Genomic DNA, 25,860 nt, shown 5'->3' on the forward strand with positions numbered 1-25,860 from the left:
TCTCATATATTTTTTCTAGTTTCCTATACATCTTAGATGTAAAACCACTATCAAAAATATTAGATGCGAAGTTTTTTTTTAAGTACACAGCCTCCATTCTTGTCCTCATTGCATTAATTTTATCTTGCTCAAAAAGCTTCAGTTTAATGAAATTCAAGTTGTTTATTTTATTTATTATAATCACCACTACTCCTTGTTTGATTAAGAATCAATCTTCAAGTCAGAGTTGTGAATGGTTCCTACTTAGGTTCTTTTTTAAATTAAAAAAGAATAACCTTTAATATTCAGATTACTTATCTATTTTTGTTGACTGTGCTATGTGGTGTAAGAAGTTGGTCTAAGTCTTATTTCTACTGGATTGCCTTCCAATATTCCTAAAAATTCTGGTCAATTAGGGAATTTTTTTCCCTAGGCAATTTATGTTTTGGGGTTTATAGGACACTAGACTATTGAGGTAAATTATTTCTGGTTTTTTCAACATTTAATGTATTACACTGATCCATTTTCCCCTATTCTTTAACCAGTACTATTACCGCTTTATAATATAGTTTGAGGTCTGGAACTGTTATTCCCCTTTTATTCCTACTTCCAATAACTTTTTCTGATATGATGCAGCTGGTAGATAGATTAGTTAGATATAATGTTGTGTGCTTGCCTCAGTCTCAACAAATGTAAAATGAAATAATAAAGGCATCTAATAGCACCTACTTCAAAGGGTTATTGTGAGGACCAAATGAGATAATATTTCTAAAAAGCACTTAGTACAGTACCAGGCATATAGTTGGTGCTATATAAGTGCTTATTCCCTTCCCTATGATGTCTCAAAAAAAAAAAAAATCAATCTGTTGAGAACCTTCCTTTACCAAAATGAGAGACTAGATGTAGTATACAGGAACTTTCACATAAATTTTGCCACTCTAGTCTAGGTGTAGTCTCAGAAAGCATTGTGTATCTCTTGAGTACCATTCTTTTCTCTACATTTGCTGACCCTTTCTCATAGATACTCTGATCCACGGTGTAATTGTAATTAAGAAGGATTTATTAAAGAAAGCAAAATCTAGAGCCAGTGGACATTTGAGTTTTCCTCCAGTCCTTGTCTTAGCCACAGAGGGAGAATGCTTCTAATTTGTAACTGCATAATAATCCATCTTTGAAAACGATTCTAATATGTGCATCCTATGAACATGATATTCTAGTGCTTTTGGAAACTGGAAAAGTCTGAAGTAAATGAATGAAATTATTTGGGAAGAAAGGGAGTTGAGGACAACTACAAAGATTTATTACTTTGCCTGTTACTTTCCAGTGTGCAAGTGCAACATTTTTCTTTCAATTCCCTCCATAGGCATTTTTTTCATATTCTGAGTTCTCTTTATGTGGTCTCCTTAGCATATAGACTAGGACCATAAAGTCATATGATCTAGAGCTGGAAAGGGGCCTTAAGGATTATGTAGCCATGACCCCTTTTATTCATCGTTTGATTTCTGAGCAGCGGTGATCATCAATCCATATCTTTTGTTGATCGTTTCCATTCCCTCTTGAAGTTAGAGCACCGGGAAGTCCAGGCTCAGAGAGAGGGAAAAGGCTGTGCCAGGTAGCAAAATGGAAAGGAAAAATATACTGGCTCTTCTCCCCCAGGACCCATTGCCGCAGCTCCACACAATCTTATAAATTTATTCCCCCAGGTACCCAGGTATGAATCTCTTAGCGAGGTGACAGAGAAAGATAATTGAAGTTGCTGCTAATCTTCTAATTATTTTTTGCTTAATTGATTTGCATTTATTTAGCACGTACCTGTCCTTGTATATTACCTATAGAATAGCAGAGATAAGGTAAAGCATCAGAGAAACTGTACCGGGGGTCTTCGGGATCTGAGCAAGAAAGCGTATAATATGAATGAGTTAGTCATGGGAGACTATTTTCAGCCTTTGGTGCTTCCGCCAAAAACAAGAGAGAAACAATCTCAGTTTCCTCTAAGAGAGAGGAGAGGTAAGGTAGTGAGTGAACTGTCTAGTTTTTAAGCTTTGCACTAATCCACTTCCCAGGGATTCTTTGAGCCGAAGCGGTTTGTGTTGCAACTGGGAGGGTGACGCCCAGAGAGGGTTTAAGTGCATATTCTAGCGGCCTTCCTCACCTGGCTTCGCTCTGTCCGGGTTATTTCCCGGCTGGGTAACCTCCAGGATGAGGAGATCTCATTCCCTGGGACAAGGGTAGGTCTTGTTGTTTCCCCGGTTTCTTAGTTCCTCCGGGAGGAAAGGATTCAGCATCCTTTCCACTTGAGGGTCAACATAAACAAACAATTTCCGCTGGGTGGACTTTGAACTCATGAAATGTCATTGGAAAGCCAGGGTTAGGGTCCTGTGAAGTCTAGATCAGTGTTAGAGCCATACTTTCGAAAGGGAAGGGAGGGGGCGGTGCAGAAGTTTCGGCTTGAATCTTGTTATTTGCATCTCCTTTTTTGAAAGTCGATAAAGAAAAAGAAGTTACTTCCCATACACTGGTTAGGTTATCCAATCGTATTATTAGATACAAATCAATTTTCTTATATGACATGGATCAATTATTTTCAAACTCCCAAATCCCCAAATTAAAACTGACCAATTGAATTCCCTTCAGGCTTTGGAGACAGCTGTTCCACCTGCTAGGCTGTCTTGTTTGCAAGACCTGAAGCCAGAGCCTTAGAAACATTCACTCTTCTGAAGCTCAGGCCCATGCATGACAAAGAATGGAGCTAACTAGTGTCCCTTCCTGGTCCTCATAGCTCTAAGTTGGGGTCTACTGTGTGGGTAAGTTTATATACACTGACCCCATCTTGGAATCATAGCTGAGCCAACATGCAGAGAGGTTGGACAACCTCCCAACTCATTTATCACAGAAAATGCACTGAACTAGATTTTCTTGAATTTAAGTCATAGCTCTGTTCTATACAAGCTGTGTGATTGGGCAACTCACTAAATCCTCTCTGAGACAGGACTCCCAACCTGAAAAAATAACCTCAATATCTCACAGTTTTAAAGATTAGATGAGATATAATTTTTTCCCAAATAACAAAAATCAATTTTCTCTAATTCTCAACTCCTCCCTAAAATTGAACAAGAAAATTAAAACCCCTGTAACAAATATTCATAGTCAAGGGGGGGGGGGTTGGATCTTGAATCAGGAATCAACTAATTAGATCAGAAATAAATGTGAATTATGGAATATTGTATTTGGGGAAGAGTTGAAGAATAGGTTAAAATTTCTGATAATTTTGTGAACATTGAATGTCTTTCACCTCCTAGACCTATGATTGGGATAAACTTTTTCTGCTTTGCCATGCCTTGCCTTTCTTCATCAAGTTTCTGGTCCCATTCTAACAAAGCCCAGTCCAGGCTTGAATGTCAGGCATATTGACCACATTGAGATTTGTCCTTCTCCAACACCAACCCCCCCCCCCAACAAACAAAAAAACTGTCTTTCCCAAGCACATAGCATAGATACCTAGTGGGTACTTAATAAATGCTTAATCAGTGACTGACTGAGAAAGAGGAAAAATAAAAAGAGGAAGAATAAAATACCTAGTGGATAACATGTTAATTGTTCATATTGTTTGATTAGTTCCTTCTTACTCTAGTTTTAAATCCAGTATATACCCAGATAACAACCAGTGTTTGAAAAATGGTTTAATTTAGGGGCTCCTGGAGAGTCATTTGATTTTCCAACAAGTACTTTTCTGGATACCAGTTTTACTATATTTTCTAGATTGTAAGATTCTTGGAGATCTTAGCTGTGTGACTTTGGGCAGATATTAAAACTATATCCCAACAAAGCCTAACTCATTACCTTGTAGAGTAAACTCAATGAAAACCAAAGGATGGTAGATTGTGTTTGATGTTTTAGAATATAGCAGAGGAAAGTTTCCATAGTCTGGGCTTTGATAGACAGCACTGTGATACTCTCTAGCTGAACAGTGTCTGAGGTGCAGCTGGTTCCTTCTCCAAACATATAGAAATGACACCACTCAGACATCCAAGATTCACCAAATTCTTGAACTATTAGCTAGTCTTGAAGTCTCTAAATCTATTGGGCCCAAAGGTTCTCTGTAGTTCTCCCAAGAATGCCCCCCTCCCAAGTTTTCAGGAGAGGTATTCCTCTTACCATTAATTCTCCATCCTCTAAAATAATCTAAAGCATCCTTTCCCATCCAAGTACAAACCCTTTTCTATTAAAGCAGGTGTTGGATGCCTAAGAAGAGAGGATACCAAAGAGGAGAGGGACATTTCCTCTCAAATGCAAATGCCTAATGTATACAAGTCTGGGAAGAGGAGAAAAAACAAAGGAACAAGGGTGTGAAAAAATGACACCCCCCCCTTTCCCCTTCAAGCCTCACTTTTGCTCCAGGGTTACTGGGAGCAGGTTGGAAATACTTGGTGAGGTAAGAGTTTAAGAATCCTTTGCCGTCTTGTGTCAACAAGCTCAAAGCAAAGGAAAACTGAGACAGTTTCATCCCCCTTGTAGCCCCTCCTCCTTCTCCACACTTAACTGGCTGTAAGCCTCAGTTTGATCATCTGTAAATGGCTAAAACCTACTCTGCATGATTGTCTTAAGGAAATCTCTCTTTATTAAGGAATTACATAACTATCTTTGGTTTTTAAAAAAAATTCTATGTTTTTAATTTTATTAATGAAGGGAACGTCTAGTGAGAGAAACCTGTCTACCAATGCAGAACAGCAAATACTCTGTAATTTATAGTCTTACAGAGAGGCTAAGTGACTTGCCTAGAGTCACACAGTGAGGAATGCATATTAAAGATGTTTGAGCCTACAGCTGAGCTTTTCCTGACTCTGAGGCCAGCTTTCTACTATCTCATGCTGCATTATTAATAAATTGGTTAATTTCGTGCAAAGTCTACTTAAATTTCAAGTTATTGTGACCCATTGAATTGGAGAGCTGGTCGTGTCTGGGTAGTTACTTAGATTATCCAGTTCGGTTCATGCTCGCGCACACTTTCACCACCTGCGTGTTCGCACTCACTTTTTGGATTCCTAGTCCACCTAGGGAAGGCACGCTACGCTCTTCTTCAAGCGCTGAGGGTCCTTATTTTCTGATGTGAGGTTAGACTCTTCCACTGCCTGCCTCTCACTGTCACCGCACCCCACCCTTTTCCACCTTCTGTTCCCTCCCCTCCCCCCATCGTTTCCCCAGGACTCTACAGTTTGGCGGGGTCTTCCAGGGACTGCCGGATGTCCTCCAGGCGGAGGTGACATATCTTGAGCACCTCCTCTAGTGCTGTGCTCAGCTCCTGGGCTGGCTGGTTTTTCAGCCGGCGCTCCAGCTCCTTCAATATTGTGGCTTTGTCGCTGAGCCGCGCCGCGATCACGAAGGGGAAGCCAAAGCGCGTCTTGTACGCGCTGTTGAGATGGCCCAGTCGGCGTCTCTCCTCCAGGCTCAGGTCGCTCAGGCCCGCCTCTCTCTGCTCCCGCTGAGACTGTGGGGTCAGCGTTCCCTGCTCGAACTCCCGGCCTGCTATATCTGGGTGGCACCTCAGGATTCCTTCTTTCCCTGAAAGACACACAGGCCCCCAAGTCAGCCGCGCCGCCCGCCTGCCAGCGCGTGGCTTCCCTCAAGCTGGCTTTAATCTGCCTCCCGGGGCATAGATCTGGGAAGAATTGGCTGGTGCTCAAGGGGAGGAAGGGAGGGAGCTGAGGGAAGGGATGGGAGTGGGGCGTAAGATGGGGGTAAGATTGTCCACTTTCAGTAACGGATGCGCCTATCTCTTAAAATATCCCAGATCTCTCCTTCCTTCCTCCACTGTGCGCTCAGTGCACTCCTGGGGGAGGGGGGAGTCTGCTATAAAGCATGGGGGTGGGGGGGGGGGGAGAAGGGTTGGCGGGCAGGGCTGTGCTAGAGTCCTCAGAGACCTGCAGGCGGAACAGCCAGGGAGAGAGGACCCGGAATTTATGGCTTGCCTGGGAGCAGAGACTAGATAAGAAGCTCTGAACAAGTTAGACCTTTTCAAAGCCGCTTCTTTGGAAGTGGTTGGGGGAGGTTGAGGACCAAGGTAGAGAATCGAGGAGCTTTGATCTCGAGACAGAAGAGCCCATGCTTCAGTCAGATTGGATTTAACTCTGTTCCAAGAGGAATGGGGCCCGGGATAAAGCCTGACCTCGGCGTACCATCTTTAGATATCTGATCAAACATGGGGCCTCTATTCCCCTTAGCAAATAAACACCCCAGGAACCTGTGATCCCAAGTGGCAGTTCTGTGTTTCTAGAATCAGACAGCCAAAGGGCAATGCAGATGATTAACTGCAAGGAGACCTATTTCCAGATTTAATTCTTTGGCCCTTTGAACCAAAGCCCGCTTTCCTCCTCCCAGAACTGTACCCTAGTCCCTTGGCCATGCCCGCCCTTTCCAAAGATATCCCAGACTCAAGCTTCACTGAGATCAAATTGCCCCAGATCTTTTAAGGATTAGAAAAAAATGGGAGTGAGGGTGCAGGAATTTTTCACGTGTACTGAGGAGTTTGCCCTGAGGCAACTGGTGTGGCCTGGCCCTGTGGTGGCTCTGTGACTTTGTTGGCACCTCCTGGAAAAGAAGAGAAGAAGGCTTGCCTATGGAAGAGGTTAGGTTGGTTATGTTAGCACAGAATATATGGAGAGAACAGAGAACTACACAGTTCAATTAATTTCCTAGTCTTCCTTAAGTTCAGGAAACCTGGGCCCGCAGTCCTTCAGTTGGATCAGTAGCACAAAGGGCCCTGATATTTTCTCTGATCTCAAATTAGAAATCTGTGGGGAAAAATGAGGAATGGTTAAGACAGAAGATCATTAGCAACTCCATTATTATTGTTGTTGTTAATACTAGCTCCCTCATTTAGGTAAAAGGGGAAGGGAGCAGACTAGCCAAATAAGTTAACAAAGAGAAGTGAATACATTTGAAATGATTCGCAAAGGACTATCCACTTAAAAGAAATAACCAAGGGATCCCTTTTAATAGATGGCTCCACTTGTGCATTTAAAAATAAAGTCCTACTTACAAACATTGATTTAGGCTGCTGCGATTTACTCCTTAGGCAGGATTTGAAAATTGCACATGCCCCATCTCCTCTCCTCGAGTTCTGAGATTCCATGGAAAGGACATAAAATAAATATCTTCCTTGCCAAGGAAAGCTGACTTTGGGGGCATTGAAATATTTATACCAATAATAAAAAATGTCCTTAAGCACGCTTTCTCCATTGTGTTTCTCTTTAGGTGGCTGCCTATCTTTCCTATCCTTAGATCTCCCACTGTTTGTACACACAACCTGCTCAAGAGCACACAATTGAGAAAAGAGGATAAGCCTATAGTGAATAGAAGGCTTGTCCGGATCATTTGATGTTCTCTGTCCTGGGTGGCAGAAAGCACAATATGGGAATACACAAAGCATAGATAACACAGACTATCAACCACCACCTTGTAGGTACTGGATTTGGGTGCACCAGACTTTGTTGTCCTGGAGTATGTGGACTGGTTCAAGCACTGAATCTAAACTAAGCACTCTGTGGGGACACAGGATTGAGGTGGGATGGAAGAACCAAATCTTTCTGAATCCAGTTTGCCCTGGGTGGTGTTTGAGCAATAGTTTGCTGTGATGGGAAAGGATTTGGCCTCAAAAAGTTTCAGGAACTTTTTTCTTTTTAAAAAACTTAATTTTTATTTTCATTTCTAAATCATCTCCTTCCCTCCGGTTGCTCCCTCACCCATTAAGAAGGCAAGAAATAGGATACTTGGAATTTGTTTTAAAGCAGCCTCTCTCTAAAGGATTCTTGTAATAACTACTCCTGGATAATAGGGCTCTTGAGGAGCTCCACTTCCCTCTCTCTATATCAGGGTAGAATACAATGATTGAACAGAACACATTTCCTTCCTTTCTTCCCTTTTCCCTCCCTTCTTATTTCTTGAGCATCCAACTGTCAGATTGATCCTTTGGTCTTTGAGGGTATCAGTGGTAGAAATTCCTGTATTTGAGGATCTACTCTCCTTTTTTCTCAAATCTTTGTTTTTGCTCTCTTCCATCTTTGCATGTACATACTTTCTCTTCTCAATCCCCTCTTGGTCTGATTAACACCTCTCCTTGTTAATATTTATCAAGGGTTGGAAAATCTGTTCCCCTGATACATACATTCATATGCATATTTTAAGTCCTTTCTTTAGGCACTTAATTCCACTTTCACTCCCTAATTCCAGTTGACTGTCATAGATCCAAACAGATGGCAGTCATCACTTTAGCCAGTCCTGCTGCCAAACATCTGGTGGCAGCAATGAATTGGGGTTGGAATAGGGAAAGAACCCAATCACCTATTATGGAGTTGCTAGGGGCCAAAGAGGTCTTGGGCAGTAGTGTTACTAAATCACAGAGAATTAGACCTTAAAAGGTCCTTAGAAATTATTTAACTCAACCTTATTTTACCCACTTATAACTGAGACCAGAGATTTAAACCCAGATCCTTTAACTCCAACACCAGTGTTCTTTTCTACCATACTATGCAGAGTTGTTGGCAGAAGTGGGACTAGAATTTACTTTTCTTTTGTCATAAGGTCATAGAATCACTGAGTTGGTGTTGAAAAAGGATCCTGGAGATTATTTAACTCAATCCCTTCATTTTATAGATGGAGAAGCTGAGGTCCACAAAGAATGCCTTGCCCAAGGTCATACACAGTTATTACCAAAAGCAAGCAATAAAATCCAATCTATTGACTCTCAAACTAGGACCATTTCTGGTATAATTCTGTAAGAGGTTAGCATAAAATCTTTCTCTGGAGAAATCTCTAGGAGGACTCTTTTGATTCTTCTTAGATGCCACTTGCTTCCAAACCCGATCCCTTTAAGTTGCTTGAAGAAAAGAGGATTCATCCTGGGCTTAAGTAGGATGGTAGCAGGTGAAAGCTCTGAAGGTACAGCAAAGAGGATGCAAAGAGAAAAGGAGACACAGAGCAGTGAGGTGGGAGTAAAACGAGGGGGAAAGAAAGAAGAAAAAAAGAGAGTGGGGAAAAGAACTTTTCAAATAAGGAGGTAGGGGAGGGAGAAGAGAGGTAGAAATGATAGAATTACACTTGTGACCAAGGAAAGAAAATAGGGGCAGTCATAGAAGAGATAGAAGTGAGGTATGGGAGGTGGGGTAAATAACTGACAGTATAGGGGCCCAGGAGAAAATTGTGGCAGGCATATACTAGCTTATACCCCAGCTCCTTGAGGAGAAGGCAGATCTAGCAATTCTCATAAATAATTTTGCTATACTGATTAGATAGATATAAAAGTTTCATTAGTCATTAGGTGAGTACTCCTTGCAAAGATGTAGATCTCAATCCATCTATACTTCCCTTCCCTTGTATCTCTTCCTATAAATCTACCTCAGTGTACCCCCCCACCCTTATTTCTGGAAATGTCTGAATCTTCATGAATTGCCTCAGACACCTCACCACTAACCCATCTTACCCTCATCCCTAGAAAGTCCTGAGTTCTGATGGAAATGCAAACAGAGGAAGTAGCATTAAATCCAAATAGGTACAAGAGAACTAAGAACAGGCTTCAAGGAAGTTAACATGACCCAGGGTTATATCTTCTTAGCCAGAGAATCTTGGCTTCTCTTACTTTGATCTTAGAACATAACTGATTCCATCTTCCTCATTTCCACCTATCAAATTCCCATCTATCCTCAAATGCCATCCCCTTCACATGATCACAGAATTTAGAATTAGAAGGGACCTTGATTGGACCACTAGTCTAATCCATGCATGAAAGGAATCCTTAGGAGAATATATATTCAACTAACAGTCATCTCAAACAACCTCTACTTAAAGACCTCCAAGGAAGGGGACCCCACCAGCTTATGAGACAATCTATTCTACTTTGGGACAACTTTTGTTGTAAATGTTAGGAAGTTTTTCCTAATATCAAGCCTAAATTAGGCTCTTTGAAAGTTCTATAGACCCTTTGTTCTTGCTTCTGCCCTCTGGACCAAGCAAAATATATCTAGCCCCTCTTCCACCTGAAAGCTCTTCAAACACTTGAGGTCAGCTGTCATCTCCTCTCCAAATTTTTTTCTTCCCCAGGCTTAACAAGTTCCTTCAACCAATACTTATGGGGCTGTAGATCTAGAGTTAGAAGGAATCTTGGAAGTAATCCTGTCCAACTCTTTCATTTTACAGATGAGGAAACTGATGTCAGAGAGGTTAAATGACTTACCTTGCATTATATAGTTAGTAAACTTCTGGGACAGGATTTGAACTCAAGCTTTCCTAACTCCAAGTCCAAAGCTATTTCCATTTTATCATGCCATCTCCATGCCCTTCACTCTTCCACTTGCCCTCAATTGGAACCTCTTCTCTAGGAAGCTCTCTGATCTCTGCCAGACAAATGGAACCTCCCTTCCCTCAAACTTGTATATCTCTTTGGACTGCTATAAGCTCATTGAGTGCACACACTAGTACTTGTTCATCTTTGTGTGTGCATTTTTTGTATATTTCCATAAATAAAAGGAGGATAATAATGTTTGAACTGCCTAACTCAAAGTCTCACTGTAAGGATAAAAAACAAACAACCCCCCAAACCAAAAAATGATAAGATGCATAAAATGCTTTGTAAATTAGGTGGGACAGTGGATAGAGCTCCCAACAAGAAGACTTGAGTTCAAGAGACACTGTGTCCCTGGGCAAGTCATTTAACCCTGTTTGCCTCAGTTCCCTCATCTGTAAAATGAGCTGGAGAAGGAAATGACAAACTACTCCAGTATCTGCCAAGAAACCACCAAACTGGGTCACAAAGAGCCAGGCATGACTGAATAACAACAGCATTCCTTTAACCTTTTATTACCATAGTATCTGCCACATAGTAAGCATCTTATAAATATTAATTATTGTTGTTGATAGTGTCAAATCATGGGCCAATTAGGTTCTGAGCTTAAGTTTGTGGCAAAACCACAAGCTAGGCCAGAGACCAATATTGATCCTGGCCTGCCACCTATTGGCTATTACTCAATGTAGCTTAACCAAATTTACTTCCACTTTTGGTTTTCCCTAGAAACTTAATTTTTAGCTTTTACTATTCAGTTTTCAGGTTTCCAGTCAACCAGTTCTTGAAGGACTTTTGTTCTTCTTCCTTGTTTTCCAGGACTTTTCAGCCAAATACATGGAAAATTCATGTATTTAAAGTTGTCCCAGTGATATATCTGTGTGTATATGTGCTTGTATGTATATATATATATATACAGCCATGTATATACATATACATGTGAGGACCTATGCCTACAGAAAAAGCTTTAGTTATTATAGGATAATGGTTTTTTAAATAAAAATTCCAAACAAAAGTTTACAAAGTAAAATGATAAATCTGGAGTTCTTGCCCATTGACTTTAAAAACTGAGTTCAAAATTTAAGATTTTTAGCCTGAACACGCATTGTGTTCTCATATCTCCTTACCTTTGTTTGGGTTGTTCCTGTGCCAGGAAGACTGACTCTCTGTTTCTTCATCTGTTTAATTCAAATGCATCACTTAAAACCCAACTCACATTCCATTCTCTCCAGAGAAGTGTTGCTTAATCCCCACTTCTCATCTCCCATAGGACTTTACTTTGTAACTCATTGTGAAATACACTCATCAGGTGATACTAAATATTATAGCTTCCAGTGTATTGTGCTCTCATCTCCTTATTTAGTTGCAAATTCCTTAAGGGTGAGAGGCATATCAAATTATTATTTTTTGTGTGTGTCTTCTTTTGTATCTTTTTTAGGATATATCACACAGTATTCCTTATAATCGGGGGCTTTAAATGCTTGTCATATTTGTGCTGTTGTACTCCATTGGATCTTTTTAGCAGAATATACTTTTTTCTTTTTAAAAAATAAATATTTATTTTAGAACATTTTTTCTGTGGTTCCATGATTCATGTTCTTTCCCTCCCTCCCTCCCATTCCCCCCCTCCCCCAGCCATCACACAATTCCACTGGGTTTTATAAGTATCGTTGATCAAGACCTATTTCCATATTATTGATATTTGCACTTGGGTGATCATTTAGAGTCTGCATCCCCAATCATATCACCATCAAACCATGTGATCAATCAGTTGTTTTTCTTAGCAGAATATACTTTTGAAAATAGCTAATTAATTTGATCAATGGGTAGGACAAAATCAGAACCTGAGGTCAGAAAATTAATATTGAAGCCTCAATAATTTGACTGAATAGTTGCAAATGCAGTTGCGTTTGTAACTAAAACTTAGTTGAACGTTTCTTCTATCATATGAACAGCATCCTGTTAATTTCTCTCTATTCCCATTTATTAAGTGAATGAATCATACAAGAAGACCACTAGATGTTATAAGACTACATAAGCTCTGGGCAGCTAGATGGCTCAGTGGACTGAGAGCCAGGCCTAGGTTCAAATCTAGCCTCAGACACTTCCCAGCTATGTGACCCTGGACAAGTCATTTAACCCCAATTGCCTAGCCCGTTAACACTCTTCTGTCTTGGAACCAACACTCTATAGATTGTAAGACAGAAAGTGAGGGTTTAAAAAATATATATGTAAGTTTTTTGAGAGTAGGAATGATTGCATTCTTTGAACTTGTACCCCCACCACTTAATACTTTGTCTGAATCAGGTGATACTAAATATTATAGCCCTTAATCAATACTTGTTAATTGATTGTCCTTTGGAATATCCTTCAGAAGCAATTTTATCAATATTATCTTCCTTACATTACTAAGCTTGTAAATAAAGAGAATTGCTAATAACCTAGCCCTGAAGATTTTCTCCTTGAAGCCTACCTTTACTTCATCTGAATGCCAAATCCTGGATGAAGACTGCCAGTGAAGAATGCAGAAGTAACGCATTAAAGATTTACCACCAAAGAAGAATTTGCCTGATACTTTGTAGGGTGGGTACTGATAGCTGGGCAAGTCTGACTCCAAAAATAGAGGGAATGGGTACATGTTTACTCATAGCTACTGAAAGACTTTGGCTGAATGCAGGAATTTGTTTTGCTTGACAATGCATATTTGTTACAAGGTTTTGCTTTTCTTATTTTTTCTTTCTAGAGGCAAGAGGGAAGAAAATAGATTTTTGTTTATTGGGGGCAGGGTGGAAAGCCTTTGACTGTTTTCAAAATCAACACAATTCTCATCATTCCAAATGCTTCTAACAGTTAAGTTGTTACCTATAATAATCCTGGCTAAAAGTGAATGTTACCTGAGAGGGATAACATTAATAGATCAATATCCATGATCCTTGTTGTGTCAAAAATAATCCAGATTCCTTAGCCTGACATTTAAGGCTCTCTAGGTTCCAGCTAAATTGGAAATTCATGACTGCTTGAAAATTCCTTGTCCTTTGATAGTAATGTGCCTGAAATGCCCTTCCTGACTGTCAGAACCCTGTGTACCTTTTAAGTCCCAGGCCTCTTTGGTCACCCAACCAGGAGCTCTCCTCCTCCCTTGAATTCCTATGGCACTTATTGGCATTACTCCCATCCCATCTTGTGTTAGAGTAATCGGTGCACATATCTTATTTCCCATCATAGGCTTGTAAATCCATTGAGGGCAAGGGCTGTTCACATTTAGATAGATAGATAGATAGATAGATAGATAGATAGATAGATAGATAGATAGATAGATAGATATAGATTAAGATATTGTTTGGAACTGATGTTACTCCTACCTCTAAATTTTATAATTGTATGAGCTCAATCTTTGTTTACTTTTTGGCTATACTTTGTATATACTGGCTATATTTTGTATATACAATACAATATGTTGTATTTTATTGCATTATATATACGTATACAATCAGTGCTCACTAAATTTTCATTTAAAAAAAATCCTTAACTTTTCCAGAGCTGTCTCTCCTATTTTGACTTTGTAATAAGAAAGTACATTTTATACTCTGCAAATTGACAAAGTTGACAAAAGAAGGGAATAGCCATTATTGGAGGGGGTATATAAAAACATCAAAAACACTGTTGGTGAAGCTATGAATTTGTCATTCTGGAAAATAATTTGAATTATAGTAAGAAAGTGATCAGGCCCTTTGTCCACTGGTGGGCATATGCCACAAGAAGTTAAAGATAGGAAGATAGATTATTAATATATTTTATGTAGACATATATAGTATGTATGTATCGTACACACATATTGTTTTATATATCTATAAAAGTACTTTTTTTACCAATAAAAACTGGAAACAAAGATGTCCATAGAGTGGGAAACGCCTAAATAATTTATAAGCTATGTATATGATGAAACATTGCAACACCCAAAGAAACAATGCAATCAAGAATACAGAGAAGCATGGGAAGACTTATAAACTGATAGAAACTAAAGTAATCAGTATCAGAAAAAAATCAATATACACAATGACAACAACAATGGAAATGGAAAGAACAAAAATGAAACTGAAAAATGCTACATAATAGTTCTGATCACTAAGTCTTTATTTTTATTTTTTGTTCTTTCCATTTCCATTGTTGTTGTCATTGTAATACTGTTTTTTTCAACTTAAAAGTTAAAAGGTGCCAGCTTTCATTGGAAGAGGTGTTTTTTAGGTTTATCTTTTACATTAGTAAATGTCAGAGTTGTGTTTTGAAACCAGGTAATTTTCTTTCCAGATTTCCCTATATTAATGAAATCATTGATTCCCCCTAGTCCCTATCTAGTATTTCTTTCATAAAGGGGTTATAACCAAAGTACTTTATACACCTTAAAGCTCTATTAAATTAATATTGGAGTTATTATTTATCAGAGCCACCCTTGGATATCAAAAATCAAGACTTGGGAATTATTGATATGTTACTTTTGCCCTATGATTAAAAAAAACAAAAACATGACTCTTCTCTAACCAGAGATCATCACTAAGTGCCTACTATGATGATTAGACTTCCTCTTTCTCCATTGTCTCTTTATTTCAACCTTCCCTAAAGATGGAGAAAGATTGAAAGAAAGAGTAGGGGATAAGCTCCTAAAATATACAGCTTGGACCAGGTGTCATTCTTTGAGTCATGAGGACTCTGGCTTCCTTCGTTCTCCTCCAAAATATGCTTTGTTTTGCCTATATATTCTCCACTAGGTCCCATAAGATCTTCTCCTTGTACCCAGCCCTCAGATGAGGGGAGTGGAGTTAAATTAACTCTGTCTCATTGCCCTGCTCAGTCTAGCCCAGCTGAATGAAAAGATCAGTCATGTGTTCTTTTCCTCTTGGCTCTTGAGAGAATCTCACCCTGAGCTGGCTCTTCTCTTGCTCTCAAGACTTTCCCAGTAAGTTCATTTTGTGGAAGAGGGAATGAAGTACTTGAGCCTGACCTTTAGCCTTAGAACTGAATGACAGAACCAGGCAGCAGCCTTTAGTCCATGCAGTCATAGAGGGAAGGCAGCTGCTGCTCCCCTATTCTTGTAAATGCTTATCTCAAATATCTGAGAGCCACTTGACCTCAGACTATAAATTATGTGTAATTCCACACTCTGTACAGCACTTTGTATGTTCCAAAGCCTCAATGGAAATTCATTCAACTTTAAGATAAATATGTTTTAACTTTTTTGAAAAGAGAAAAATGTTTTACGTCAGTCTAACAGAAACTTACCTGATTGTGGAAGGGCTTCAATGAAGTCAAACACATGCTTCTTTAAATCAGTCAGGTCCTTGAATGGGCGCTGGGACCAGATGGTTGCAGCAATCAGGGGACAGTTCTCTATGATATTTCCCAAAATATCAATAAACTCTTCAAAGTCCATGGAATTGATCATCTGGATACTCATGGCTCACTTTCCAAAAGGAGAACAGCAACGTCTTACTAGGGAGCCAGAGAAAGAATGAGAGTTAACTTGGTTTTATTTGCTGAATATGCAAGTTTAAAACTTGTTTGCATGCACTACCAGTTTGGCATGCTTTAAATGCCCTCAGGTGAAGGTGATCAGGAAATGTTGTGTAATAAACAAACACCAGGGAGAAAGGTGAAATCAGACAGAGGAGATATGTGCAGCTAAACATTGCCAACCTGTTGACATAATTAGAGCTTGTTTGGGATGGGGTTGGGTGGGGAGACAAGAAGAACAAGACTATTTGCAATCTTTGAAATCTATCACTCAAAGCCTTTGAATTACATGTGTCGTTGGTGCCATTAATAGACATGTCATCATAATATAGATTATTTTTCTCTTAGGAACCAAAGAAAAGCAACTTGTGTCAGTGAGATTGGTAAGCAATCCAGTGTAGTCTATTATTTTTTATGTCTGTCTGCTATGGGCTCCTATATTTAATTCATAGATCTATATTGATATCCACTTCCATATCTATTTTTATATCTTTTTTCATAATAATTTTTATATGTGTGTGTATATATTACCAATTACATGTAGTAACAATATTCCACATAAGTTTTCCTAAGTTATGTTATGAAACTTATCTCTCTCCCTCCCTTCCTTTTTCCCCCTCTAGTGCTGGCAGGTGATTTGATCTGGGTTATACATGTATTATCATGCAAAACATATTTCTATATTGTTTATTTTTGTAAGTGAGTAATCTACTAAAACAAAAGCCCAAAACATAAACCCAAATAAATAACTGAAGAACCATATGTTTTCATCTGCATTCTGCCTCCAACTGTTCTTTCTCTGGAGGTGGATAACTTTCTTTGTCCTAAGTCCCTTAGAATTGTCCTGGATATTTGTATTGCTGAGAGTAGCTGGGTCTATCACAGTTGATCATTCCACAAAATCACTGTTACTGTCTACAGTGTTTTCCTGGTTCTGCTTATTTCACTCTGCATCAGTTCACATAGGTCTTTCTAGGTCTTTCTGAAATCATCCTGTTCACCATTCCTTACAGCATAATAATATTCTGTCACCATCATATACCACAGTTTGTTCAGCCATTCCCTAACTGATGGACATTTCCATCTTCTAATTTCCAATTTGCCTCTACAAAAAGAGGATGTCTAATTTCTTCCTTCTATTGTAATTAAACCACCATAAAATCCCAAACTGACTTGAGTATTTATTGGGATTAAATTCAAATCCCTGGCGACAAGAATGACTTGTATTCTTATAAATTTGATTTAGTTCTTTACATATTTGAGAGATGAGAACTTTGTGCTGTTTCTTTGTCTTTGAAGAAGTAATCTGAATTCCTAGGAAGGAAGACTTGGGTTCATTTCCTTTGCCTAGGGTTAAGTGACTTTCTTGAGACTAGTGCTGCTGGAAGTTAGGCTTAGGTCTGGGTCTTCCTGATTTTGAGACCAACCCTTTCTTTATCCCACAAACATTGTGTTTTTTTTTTAAGAAAAAATTATCTTTTTCATCAGTTTTTCCGTCAGTTCTCTAAGTATATATATATATATATATATATATATATATATATATATATATATATATATATATATATACACACACTCTGGTACATACTGGCTCTGTGATCCTGAGGAAGTCATTTAATCTCTCAGTATTCCAAATAACTCTCTATAACTCTTAATTGCTATTGCAGATCTGAATTGAAAGAGGATGTTTTCCTCCTCAGCAGTTACCTATACCGGTTAAATCATAGGTCTTATTCTCCCCTCCTCCATCAATGTGTGTAAATGCTTGTACACCTACACATATATGACATGTAACATAGATATTACATACAAAAGAACTGGTGTTAGTCATTAAAACCCATGATCCTTCATTTTTTGCATCTAAATAAAAGCTTATTGCGAGGAAGAGAAGAAAAAGAAGCAAGATGACCTTTGACTTAGAAGATGAACATTGACATTTTTTCTTTAGAACAGAATATTAAAAAATTTTTAAATCAAGTTTATCAATTGCACTTCACAATCAAATTCAACAATAAAAGAAAGCAATAGCATCAGATCAATAACTAAATCCTATGGAACGACATTGTACAAAATAACAGCAATATTGTATAATGACTATCTGTGAAAACTTGACTACTCTCAGCAGTGCAATGATCCGGAAAATCCTGAAAGACTTATGACAGGGAATGCTACCCACCTCCAGAGATAGAACTATGGGAGTCATCTTTCACATTAGGGTATTTATGATTTTATTTGGGGGTTTTGGTTATGTATGACTTTGTTCTTACAATAATCATCAATATGGAAGTGTGTTTTGTATGATAATAAAAATAAAATTAAATTTAAAAATCACTAAACCCTGTATGGCAGTTACCAAGGCTTGTACATTCGGTATCTACAATATCTCCTACTCAAGTTCCCTTTTTTTCCACTCACATGGGCACTGTCATGGTCACTCAAACTCCTCTGTCCTCTTGCCAGTTGAGACAACTTAACTGACTTCTGCCTTCTCCTTTGCCAATTGACTTTTCACAAACATGCCAAAAGAACAAGCTTACTCTGTTACTCCTTGGCTCAGCTACCTCTAGAATAAAGTAAGCTCTTCAGCTTGGCATTTAACTCCCTGCATATTCTGGCTCCAGTCTACCTCTTCAGTTGCATTTTAAAAATTAAATTTTAGTTTTTTTCAATCAGTGAAAATCTGTCTCCTTTTCTCCATAAAAAATCCAGTCAAGTAAAACAAATTTTCACTTTGGCCATGTCCAAAAATATATGCCTCAGTCTATACTGAGTCAATCACCTGTCTATCAGGAGGTAGTTACCATGTTTCATCATGAACCAGTTATCTCTAGAATCCTGGAATCATGTTTGATCATTACATTGATAAGAATTCCTAAGTCTTTCAAAGTTGATTATTGTTATAATATCCTTGTAATTTGTTCTAATGGTTTTGCATACTTTACTTTGTATCAGTTCATAAAAGTCTTCCCTAGTTTTTCTGAAATTGTCCCTTTCACAATTTCCTATGGCACAGTAGTATTCAATTATATATAAAATATAGAATAAATATACTATAAGTTGTTTGGCTATTTCTCAACTTATGGATGCCCTGTCCATTTCCAATTCTTTGCCATTACAAAAGGTATGTATATATTTACCCATATATATATATATATATATATATATATTCTTTTTTTCCCTTTTCCTGGATCCAGAACTGGACCAGGAATCAGGAAGACAAATCCAGCCACAGACATTTACTAGTTGTATCAATCTGGCTAAGTCACTTAACACAAGGTGTTAATATTTCTACCCATTATCTGGAGATATTGGCAGCACCTACCTTTTCAGATTGTTGTTAGAAAAAAATGAGATAATATTTATAAAGCACACTATAAACTTTAAAACATTGTATAAATGCTAGCAATTATCATTTCTTCTTTCTTGGATCTCTTTGGAGATCCAAATAAATTAACAAATTAGATATAATAAATCTAGTAGTATGTTTTTGGGTCAAAGCATATACATAATTGAATAACTTTTAGGACATAGTTCCAGAATGACTGGATTGGCTCACAGCTCGACCAATAGTGTATTAATGCATTTGTTTTCCCATAGCCCTCTAAACATTTGTCATTCACTTTTTTTTGCCTACTTTGCCAATAAAATGAATATGAGATGAAATCTCAAAATTGTTTTAATTTACCTTTCTCTTAACTATTAGTGATTTGGAACATTTTTATATGACAATTAATAGCTTGGATTTTTTCCCATTGAAAACAACCTGTTCATATTCTTTGACTATATTTCAACTGGGGAATGACTTTCATTCCTCTGTCTCTTCAGCCTTATTACACATTGCTCCCATTTTTGCATTCAGTCTAGACAAACTGGCCTGCTTGCTATTTCTTGAAGTCATGTATCCTTTTCTCACTTCTATATTTTTGTGCTACCCTCCTGCCTTCTCTTTTTAGACTCTCTAGATAACTTCAAAGGTCAGTTCATCTATCTTCTTCTACAGAAAGCCTTTTTTAATCTCTTTAGTCGGTAGTACTCTCTCCCTTCTCAAGATTATTACCTATATCCTTATTTGTTTGGACCTTGTTTCCTTCCCTCTTTCTTCTCCCAGTTCCAATCTCAAGGCTGCAGATTCTGACATCCATTTAGTGCTGCCACTTCTTGTGACCTCCACTGCCAATATTAAACACCATTTCCAACAACAACAAAAAAGCGTTACCTTTTTTACTCAGCTAAGAATTGTCGGTGATAGAAAGTTTGCTATATGTCAAGTTGGGGCAGAGGTGATAAAGATCAGGAGAGAGATAGAGAGGTGGAAAGTCCCTTAGCTAAGTTCCCATCTTGGCTTTTCATTAGCTCTCCTAGAACCATAAAATTCCAACAACAGTGGGCCAGCATCAAAAGAGACAAGAAAATCTCAAGCTAAGACTCCCTTCTCTTTTCTTATTGGTAATAAAAAGAATCTTTTATTAAACTTAAATTGATTTCAAACTGAAAATGAGTGATTGGGCAAGAATACAAGGTAATTTCATTGAACAAATTTCTGTTAAAAACCTACCATGCTTCTAGTATGGTGTCTCAAGGAAAAACATTTCCAAGTATTTATAATTACACAAAATGTATTAACATTTTGTTTAGTTTTATAATATCCTAGAGCTGAAAGGGACAGACTTTATAGGCCATTTGGTGATTCCCATCCCCCTTATTTTACAGATGAGGAAACTGAGACCCAGAGAAACTAGAACTTTTCTTGGATCAATAATCATATAGGACACGTGTATAAGTGGCAAAGTCAGGATTCCAAGGTTGGCCCTCAGACTCCAAGTCCAACCCTCTTTTCCAAATTTGGGAAAAAATGTAAAGAAATTTATTGAATTAAGATAAAAAGATGTATGATATTGTTGAATTCCATGTAATTATATTCACTTCCCCAAGCATTGAAAGTATCTTCCCCTTTGATTCCTCAGGTTTTAAACCTGATCGCATCAGAGAATTATGAAAAGAAGTCAGTAAACTGACTTGGGAGAATCTTGGGGGAATAGTCATGCTTCCTTGAGGGAGTCAGGATTAGGCTGGTGGCATCAAAAGAGAAAGCAGAAGAAGCTTCTTCAACAGCTCCTTAAGGGTTTAAGGGCAGATGCTGCTCTGCATCTCTAAGCAAGAGGTTATATCAGCAGTTGTCAAGAAAAAATATTATCTGAAGCAAAAAGCAGGCTCATTTTATAGTTGTAACATTTCCTTCTATTTCAGGTTAGACAGTAGAGCTTAAACTGAAGCCTTTTAGATGAAAGATGGAGTGAATGAGTAAATAGGAGTTTATTAAGCACTGCATGCCAAGCACTGTGCCAAGCATTGAGGATATCGAGAGAAAATCAAATTGGTTCTTGCTCTGCAGGAGCTCGACTTCTAACAGTGGCAGATAACATGTAGGAGGGCTCTGCTTTAGGATAGATGGAAAGGCCCAAGTGATGGGGGGGAGGAGGGAGGGAGGGGGGATATCAGCAAGGTAGAAATGAATCAATCTTCTTTATTCTAATCATTGAAAAAATCATCTCTGTTTCTGACACTGAACAAACGTTTGGCAATGGCAAGGACTGTGGAAGGAAGATTTTTTTTCTGGGTCTTCAGTACCTAGGGCTCTGTGCAAGCAGGGGCTGTGGAAGTTGCCCAGTCCCGTCTCCATAGAGCCTGCTGGGTCATTGGTCCACTTTTGGACTTTCCCTCAGGGTAAGTTGCTTTGCCATCTAGATTGATTTTTCTGTCTGTTGGGGTGGGTGAGGTGAGGATGGGGTGGGCACTCCACAGGGCTTACTGTCCTGGATAATGATTGTAAAGGCTGGGATGGAAGTAGGGATGGTGGCTTGGGGGGCCTTGACCATTTCTAGGGCTCTTCAGCATATCTGTCTCCACTGGGGGCTGAAGGTGATCATTTGACTTCTTGGACTATGAATCTTTGATCTGAGACTTTTGGGTAAATCTGGTGGCAGTTTGGTATAGATTTGAGGTGCTAATTTTGGCATAAGCAGACCTGAGTCCAAATATGAGTTCTGCTACTTACCACCTGTGTCACCTTGGACAAGGGGAAGGGAATAAGCAATTATTAAGCACCTAATATAGTAAGCATCTAATAATAATCCCAGGCACTATGCTAAATGCTTTACAAATATCATATCATTTGATCTTCACAACAACTCTATAACATGGGTGTTATTATCATCCCCATATTACAGTTGAGGAAACTGAGGCAGAGGTTAAGTGACTTGCCCAGGGTCACACATTTATTTTATTGTTGTTGTTTTTAAACCCTTACCTTCTGTCTTAGAATCAATATTGTATATTGGTTCCAAGGCAGAAGAGTGGTAAGGGCTAGGCAATGGGGGTCAAGTGACTTGCCCAGGGTCACACAGCTGGGAAGTGTCTGAGGCCAGATTTAAACAGGGTCACACATTTAGCAAGTGTCTGAAGCTGGTTTTGAACTCAGGTCTCCCTGACTACAGACTCAACATTCTCTCCACTGAGTCTTAAAGTCAATGAATTCCTTTGGACCTCAGTTTCTTCATCTGTAAAATGTCTGTAAAATGAGGAGAATTAACTAGATGACTTCTAATATCCTTCCCAGCTTTAAACTTATGACTCTATGATTAAAAGTTAATTATTTTTCTTATATACACTGATGTCTATAGAAGGATATTTAACTTTATGACAATTTCTGAAGATAATGACAAAAGTATAATTTGAAAATAAAAAACAAATGAGAGAGGCAGGCACTAAGAGATAGAGAGCCAGAGAGACAAGAAACACCCTAAACACCAGGTTTGGGGACATTAATGGAGCCAACCCTAGATATAATGTCACATATATAATGCTGGTCACTAACAATGAAGAAGGGCTCTAGTAATTATTCTTGTATTCAAGAAAATAATAAATTGAAAAATAAATAAAATAGATGAATTAAAATTGTTTTAAAGATGAATTTTTAAATGTGATATCAATTAGTTGGATGAGTTCAATGCTTAATAGGAAATAAGGAATTGACCCCAGGAGCTGGACTAGTTCTGCAAACAGCAATCCTGGGGCGCCACCTACTGGTTGCATCGATGAAAAGCCCTTCCTTAGACTCCAGGTTATGGTTGTTGCCTCTGCTTTGGATCATGGGATCCTAGATTTAGCGCCGGGAGGCATCTAGACACAACCTAATCTGGCCTCCTCATTTTACAGATGAGGAAACTGGGGCCTACAGAGTTTGAAAAACTTGGGCGCAGTCATATAAGTAGTAACAGAACTGATAATCGAGTTCATTCCACCGCCCCACGCAGAATTGCCCCACTGTTTGGAGACTCTGCTCTATTTGACTTTTCCTGTATGCAGTCCAATTAAGGGACCAGAGTTATGCTTCAGGAGCATAATTTGATCTTTACTCTATTTGAATCTACCCAATAGTGAGTGGTAAAACAAAAAAAAACTTGATTGTATTATCCAGGGTCTAATTTAAGGCTCTATTTTTAATGCCTTCATTCTATGAATAATGTTTTTCAAGAACCAAGAAAAAACCATTTTGATTCAGTCAGTCAGTTAATAAATGTTTATTGAGTGTCTACTATGTGTTAGGCAAGGTGCTAAGTGCTAGGAATTCACACAAATTCATAAAAAGAAGAAAGTTAATCTCAAAGAGTTTACTAACTGAGGGAAGATTAGGAAGGACATCCAGTCAATACCATGGACCATTTTCATTAAAGGGATTTCTTGGTTGGTAGCTACAGGGATGAAGTTATTGCAAAGTTCTATTACTCATACACTAGCTGTATGAGGCCTGAGTGAATCCACTTGGAAGAGAGGAAACTTGGGAGAGAGATAGGATAACCTCTATGAATATAAAAATATTTTTATTTTAATTTTTATCTAACAAATGGCTTTCTTGCCTATCACCACCACCATCTACTAATATGCTTAAGTACTTGGCAACTTTGTCTTATTAGCAAATTTAACTGTTTTGGTTTCGCCAAAGAAACTAGGATGCTACAGATGGTTGCCTGATTTAAGGGCAGGGATGTCCCAGTATTTTATTCCTTTTTTTAACATCGCCCCAAGGAAAGCTGTCATAAGTTGGAGACTGGCATCAGGGAGAGCTAGATGACTCACAGACTTATCTTCCTATGATAAGGGTCTCTGGACAACTAGGGGGAGAGAGAGAGACAGACAGACAGACAGACAGACAGACACAGAGAGAGAGACAGAGACAGAGAGAGAGACAGAGAGAGAGAGAGAGAGAGAGAGAGAGAGAGAGAGAGAGAGAGAGACAGAGAGACAGAGAGACAGAGAGACAGAGAGAGAGAGAGACAGAGAGAGACAGAGAGAGAGAGAGACAGAGAGAGACAGAGAGAGAGAGAGAGAGAGAGAGAGAGAGAGAGAGAGAGAGACAGAGAGAGAGAGAGAGAGAGAGAGAGAGAGAGAGAGAGAGAGAGAGAGAGATCGCATGCCTTCACTAGCAGCAGAAGGGCATCAATGAACTGAGAGAAGGGCAAGAAACTCCAGTGGAAGCAGGGGAACTAGAGACTGAGAAAGCAGAAGCTTTAGCGGGAAGCAACTACAGCTGTGAGATGCTCAGCACTGGGCTCTAGGCTCCAAGTTATGGAAGGAGATTGTACAAGAGGTATATGAAATAGACATTTTTTCATTAACATCTCCCCTGTCTTTCACCTCCTACTATACACACTCTCATTTCTGACCTACAAGACAATTTTTCCTTCTTCCCTTTCTCATGAGAAGACCAGTGCCTGTTTCCCCATATTTTTCTTTGTTTTCTTTATCCTCCAGTTGACTTTGTTTTCATAAGAAAATGCAGTTCATTATTGTATTGCTAAAATTTTGTTCAAATGCAATGAAAAGGGCTTTAAAGTATGTCATTACCTTGGGGGGGGGGAGAGACTGAGACACAGAGAAAGAACTAGAAAAACAGAGGCAGAGAGAGAGAGAGAGAGAGAGAGAGAGAGAGAGAGAGAGAGAGAGAGAGAGAGAGAGAGAGAGAGGGAAACAAAGACAGAGGGAGAGATAGGGAGACAGAGATATAAAGAAGAAAGAGGGAGAGAGAGAAGCAGAGCCAGAGAAAGAGAAATAGATAGAGATGAGAGAGAGAGAGAGGCAGGGAGAGAGAGAGAGAGAGAGAGAGAGAGAGAGAGAGAGAGAGAGAGAGAGAGAGAGAGAGAGAGAGGCAGAGAGAGGGGGGGGGGAAGAGAGAGAGACAGGGAGAGAGGGGGGGAAGAGAGAGAGAAAGAGAGGGGAAGAGAGAGAGAGGCAGAGAGAGAGGCAGAGAGAGAGAGAGAGGGAGAGAGAGAGAGAGAAGAGTTTTATTGTGTTATTTTTGCCTTGTCTGTGGGCTCTTGGCACTAAAGAAAGGAGAATAGATTTAAACAATTTTCCCAAGGAAGAGGGTACATATTGTTCAGTTCCTGAGGCAGAGTCAAGTCACCTGATTGGAGAAGGGGTTGGCAATCACTGGGCTGGTATTGGAGTCTCTAACCCTTTCTTACCTATTGACCACTTCTCCAAAGTGGAGACACTAAGAAATTCACTGGAAAGAAAGTCATGTCTGAGGGGGGAAATTGGGGGAACAACTCAAGCAAATGTGGGGAGCAAGTTAAGTGTGATTGATAGGCCTGAGAAATCTGCTGACTAGGATAACAAAGCATCTCTACCATTGCTAGACCAGGAGGCTAGGCCAGGAGTTTAAGATATGCTCGGTTGGTGCAAGGACCTCAGAGGTCCTTGAGGAGGTGAGGAGGCAAGACATAATGCAGAAAAGGCTAAATGAGGGAAGTTTAAGCTGAGTGCCAAATGAGCCATCTGGGTGCAAAGCCCTAGGATCTCAGAGGGCCTGACAGGACGTGGGACTCCAGCTGGGCCTTGAAAAAAAGGTGAGGCTTCTACAAGTGGCCATGAGTAGAGGGGCCATTGGGATGAGGGAGGCTGATTTTGTTGTTGGTGTAACTGGGGAACAACTGAGTAGACTAATTTGGCCAAAGTAGAGAGTTTGTATTGTTTCTGAAGGA

At 39.1% G+C, this 25,860-nt stretch overlaps 1 protein-coding gene across 1 annotated transcript; it reads right to left on the bottom strand.

The window, feature by feature from the left end:
- Positions 1 to 1,021: 1,021 nt before the first annotated feature.
- URAD (ureidoimidazoline (2-oxo-4-hydroxy-4-carboxy-5-) decarboxylase) lies at positions 1,022 to 15,852 on the bottom strand. Its single transcript, XM_001376209.4, has 2 exons — positions 15,587 to 15,852; positions 1,022 to 5,538 (listed from the first exon to the last, which is right to left on the bottom strand). Exons 1-2 carry the CDS (start codon positions 15,759 to 15,761, stop codon positions 5,186 to 5,188), a joined length of 528 nt encoding a protein of 175 aa, XP_001376246.1. The 5' UTR covers positions 15,762 to 15,852; the 3' UTR covers positions 1,022 to 5,185.
- Between the last annotated feature and the right edge of the window lie 10,008 nt (positions 15,853 to 25,860).

The sequence above is a fragment of the Monodelphis domestica genome, chromosome 4 (assembly GCF_027887165.1).
Source record: "Monodelphis domestica isolate mMonDom1 chromosome 4, mMonDom1.pri, whole genome shotgun sequence".
NCBI lineage: Eukaryota > Metazoa > Chordata > Mammalia > Didelphimorphia > Didelphidae > Monodelphis > Monodelphis domestica.

Coding starts and splice junctions, on each gene's coding strand:
- URAD (XM_001376209.4), bottom strand. CDS start 15,761: ATGAGTATCCAGATGATCAATTCCATGGACTTTGAAGAGTTTATTGAT. Junction 5,539..15,586: donor TGAAGCCCTTCCACAATCAG/GTAAGTTTCTGT, acceptor TGTGTCTTTCAG/GGAAAGAAGGAATCCTGAGG.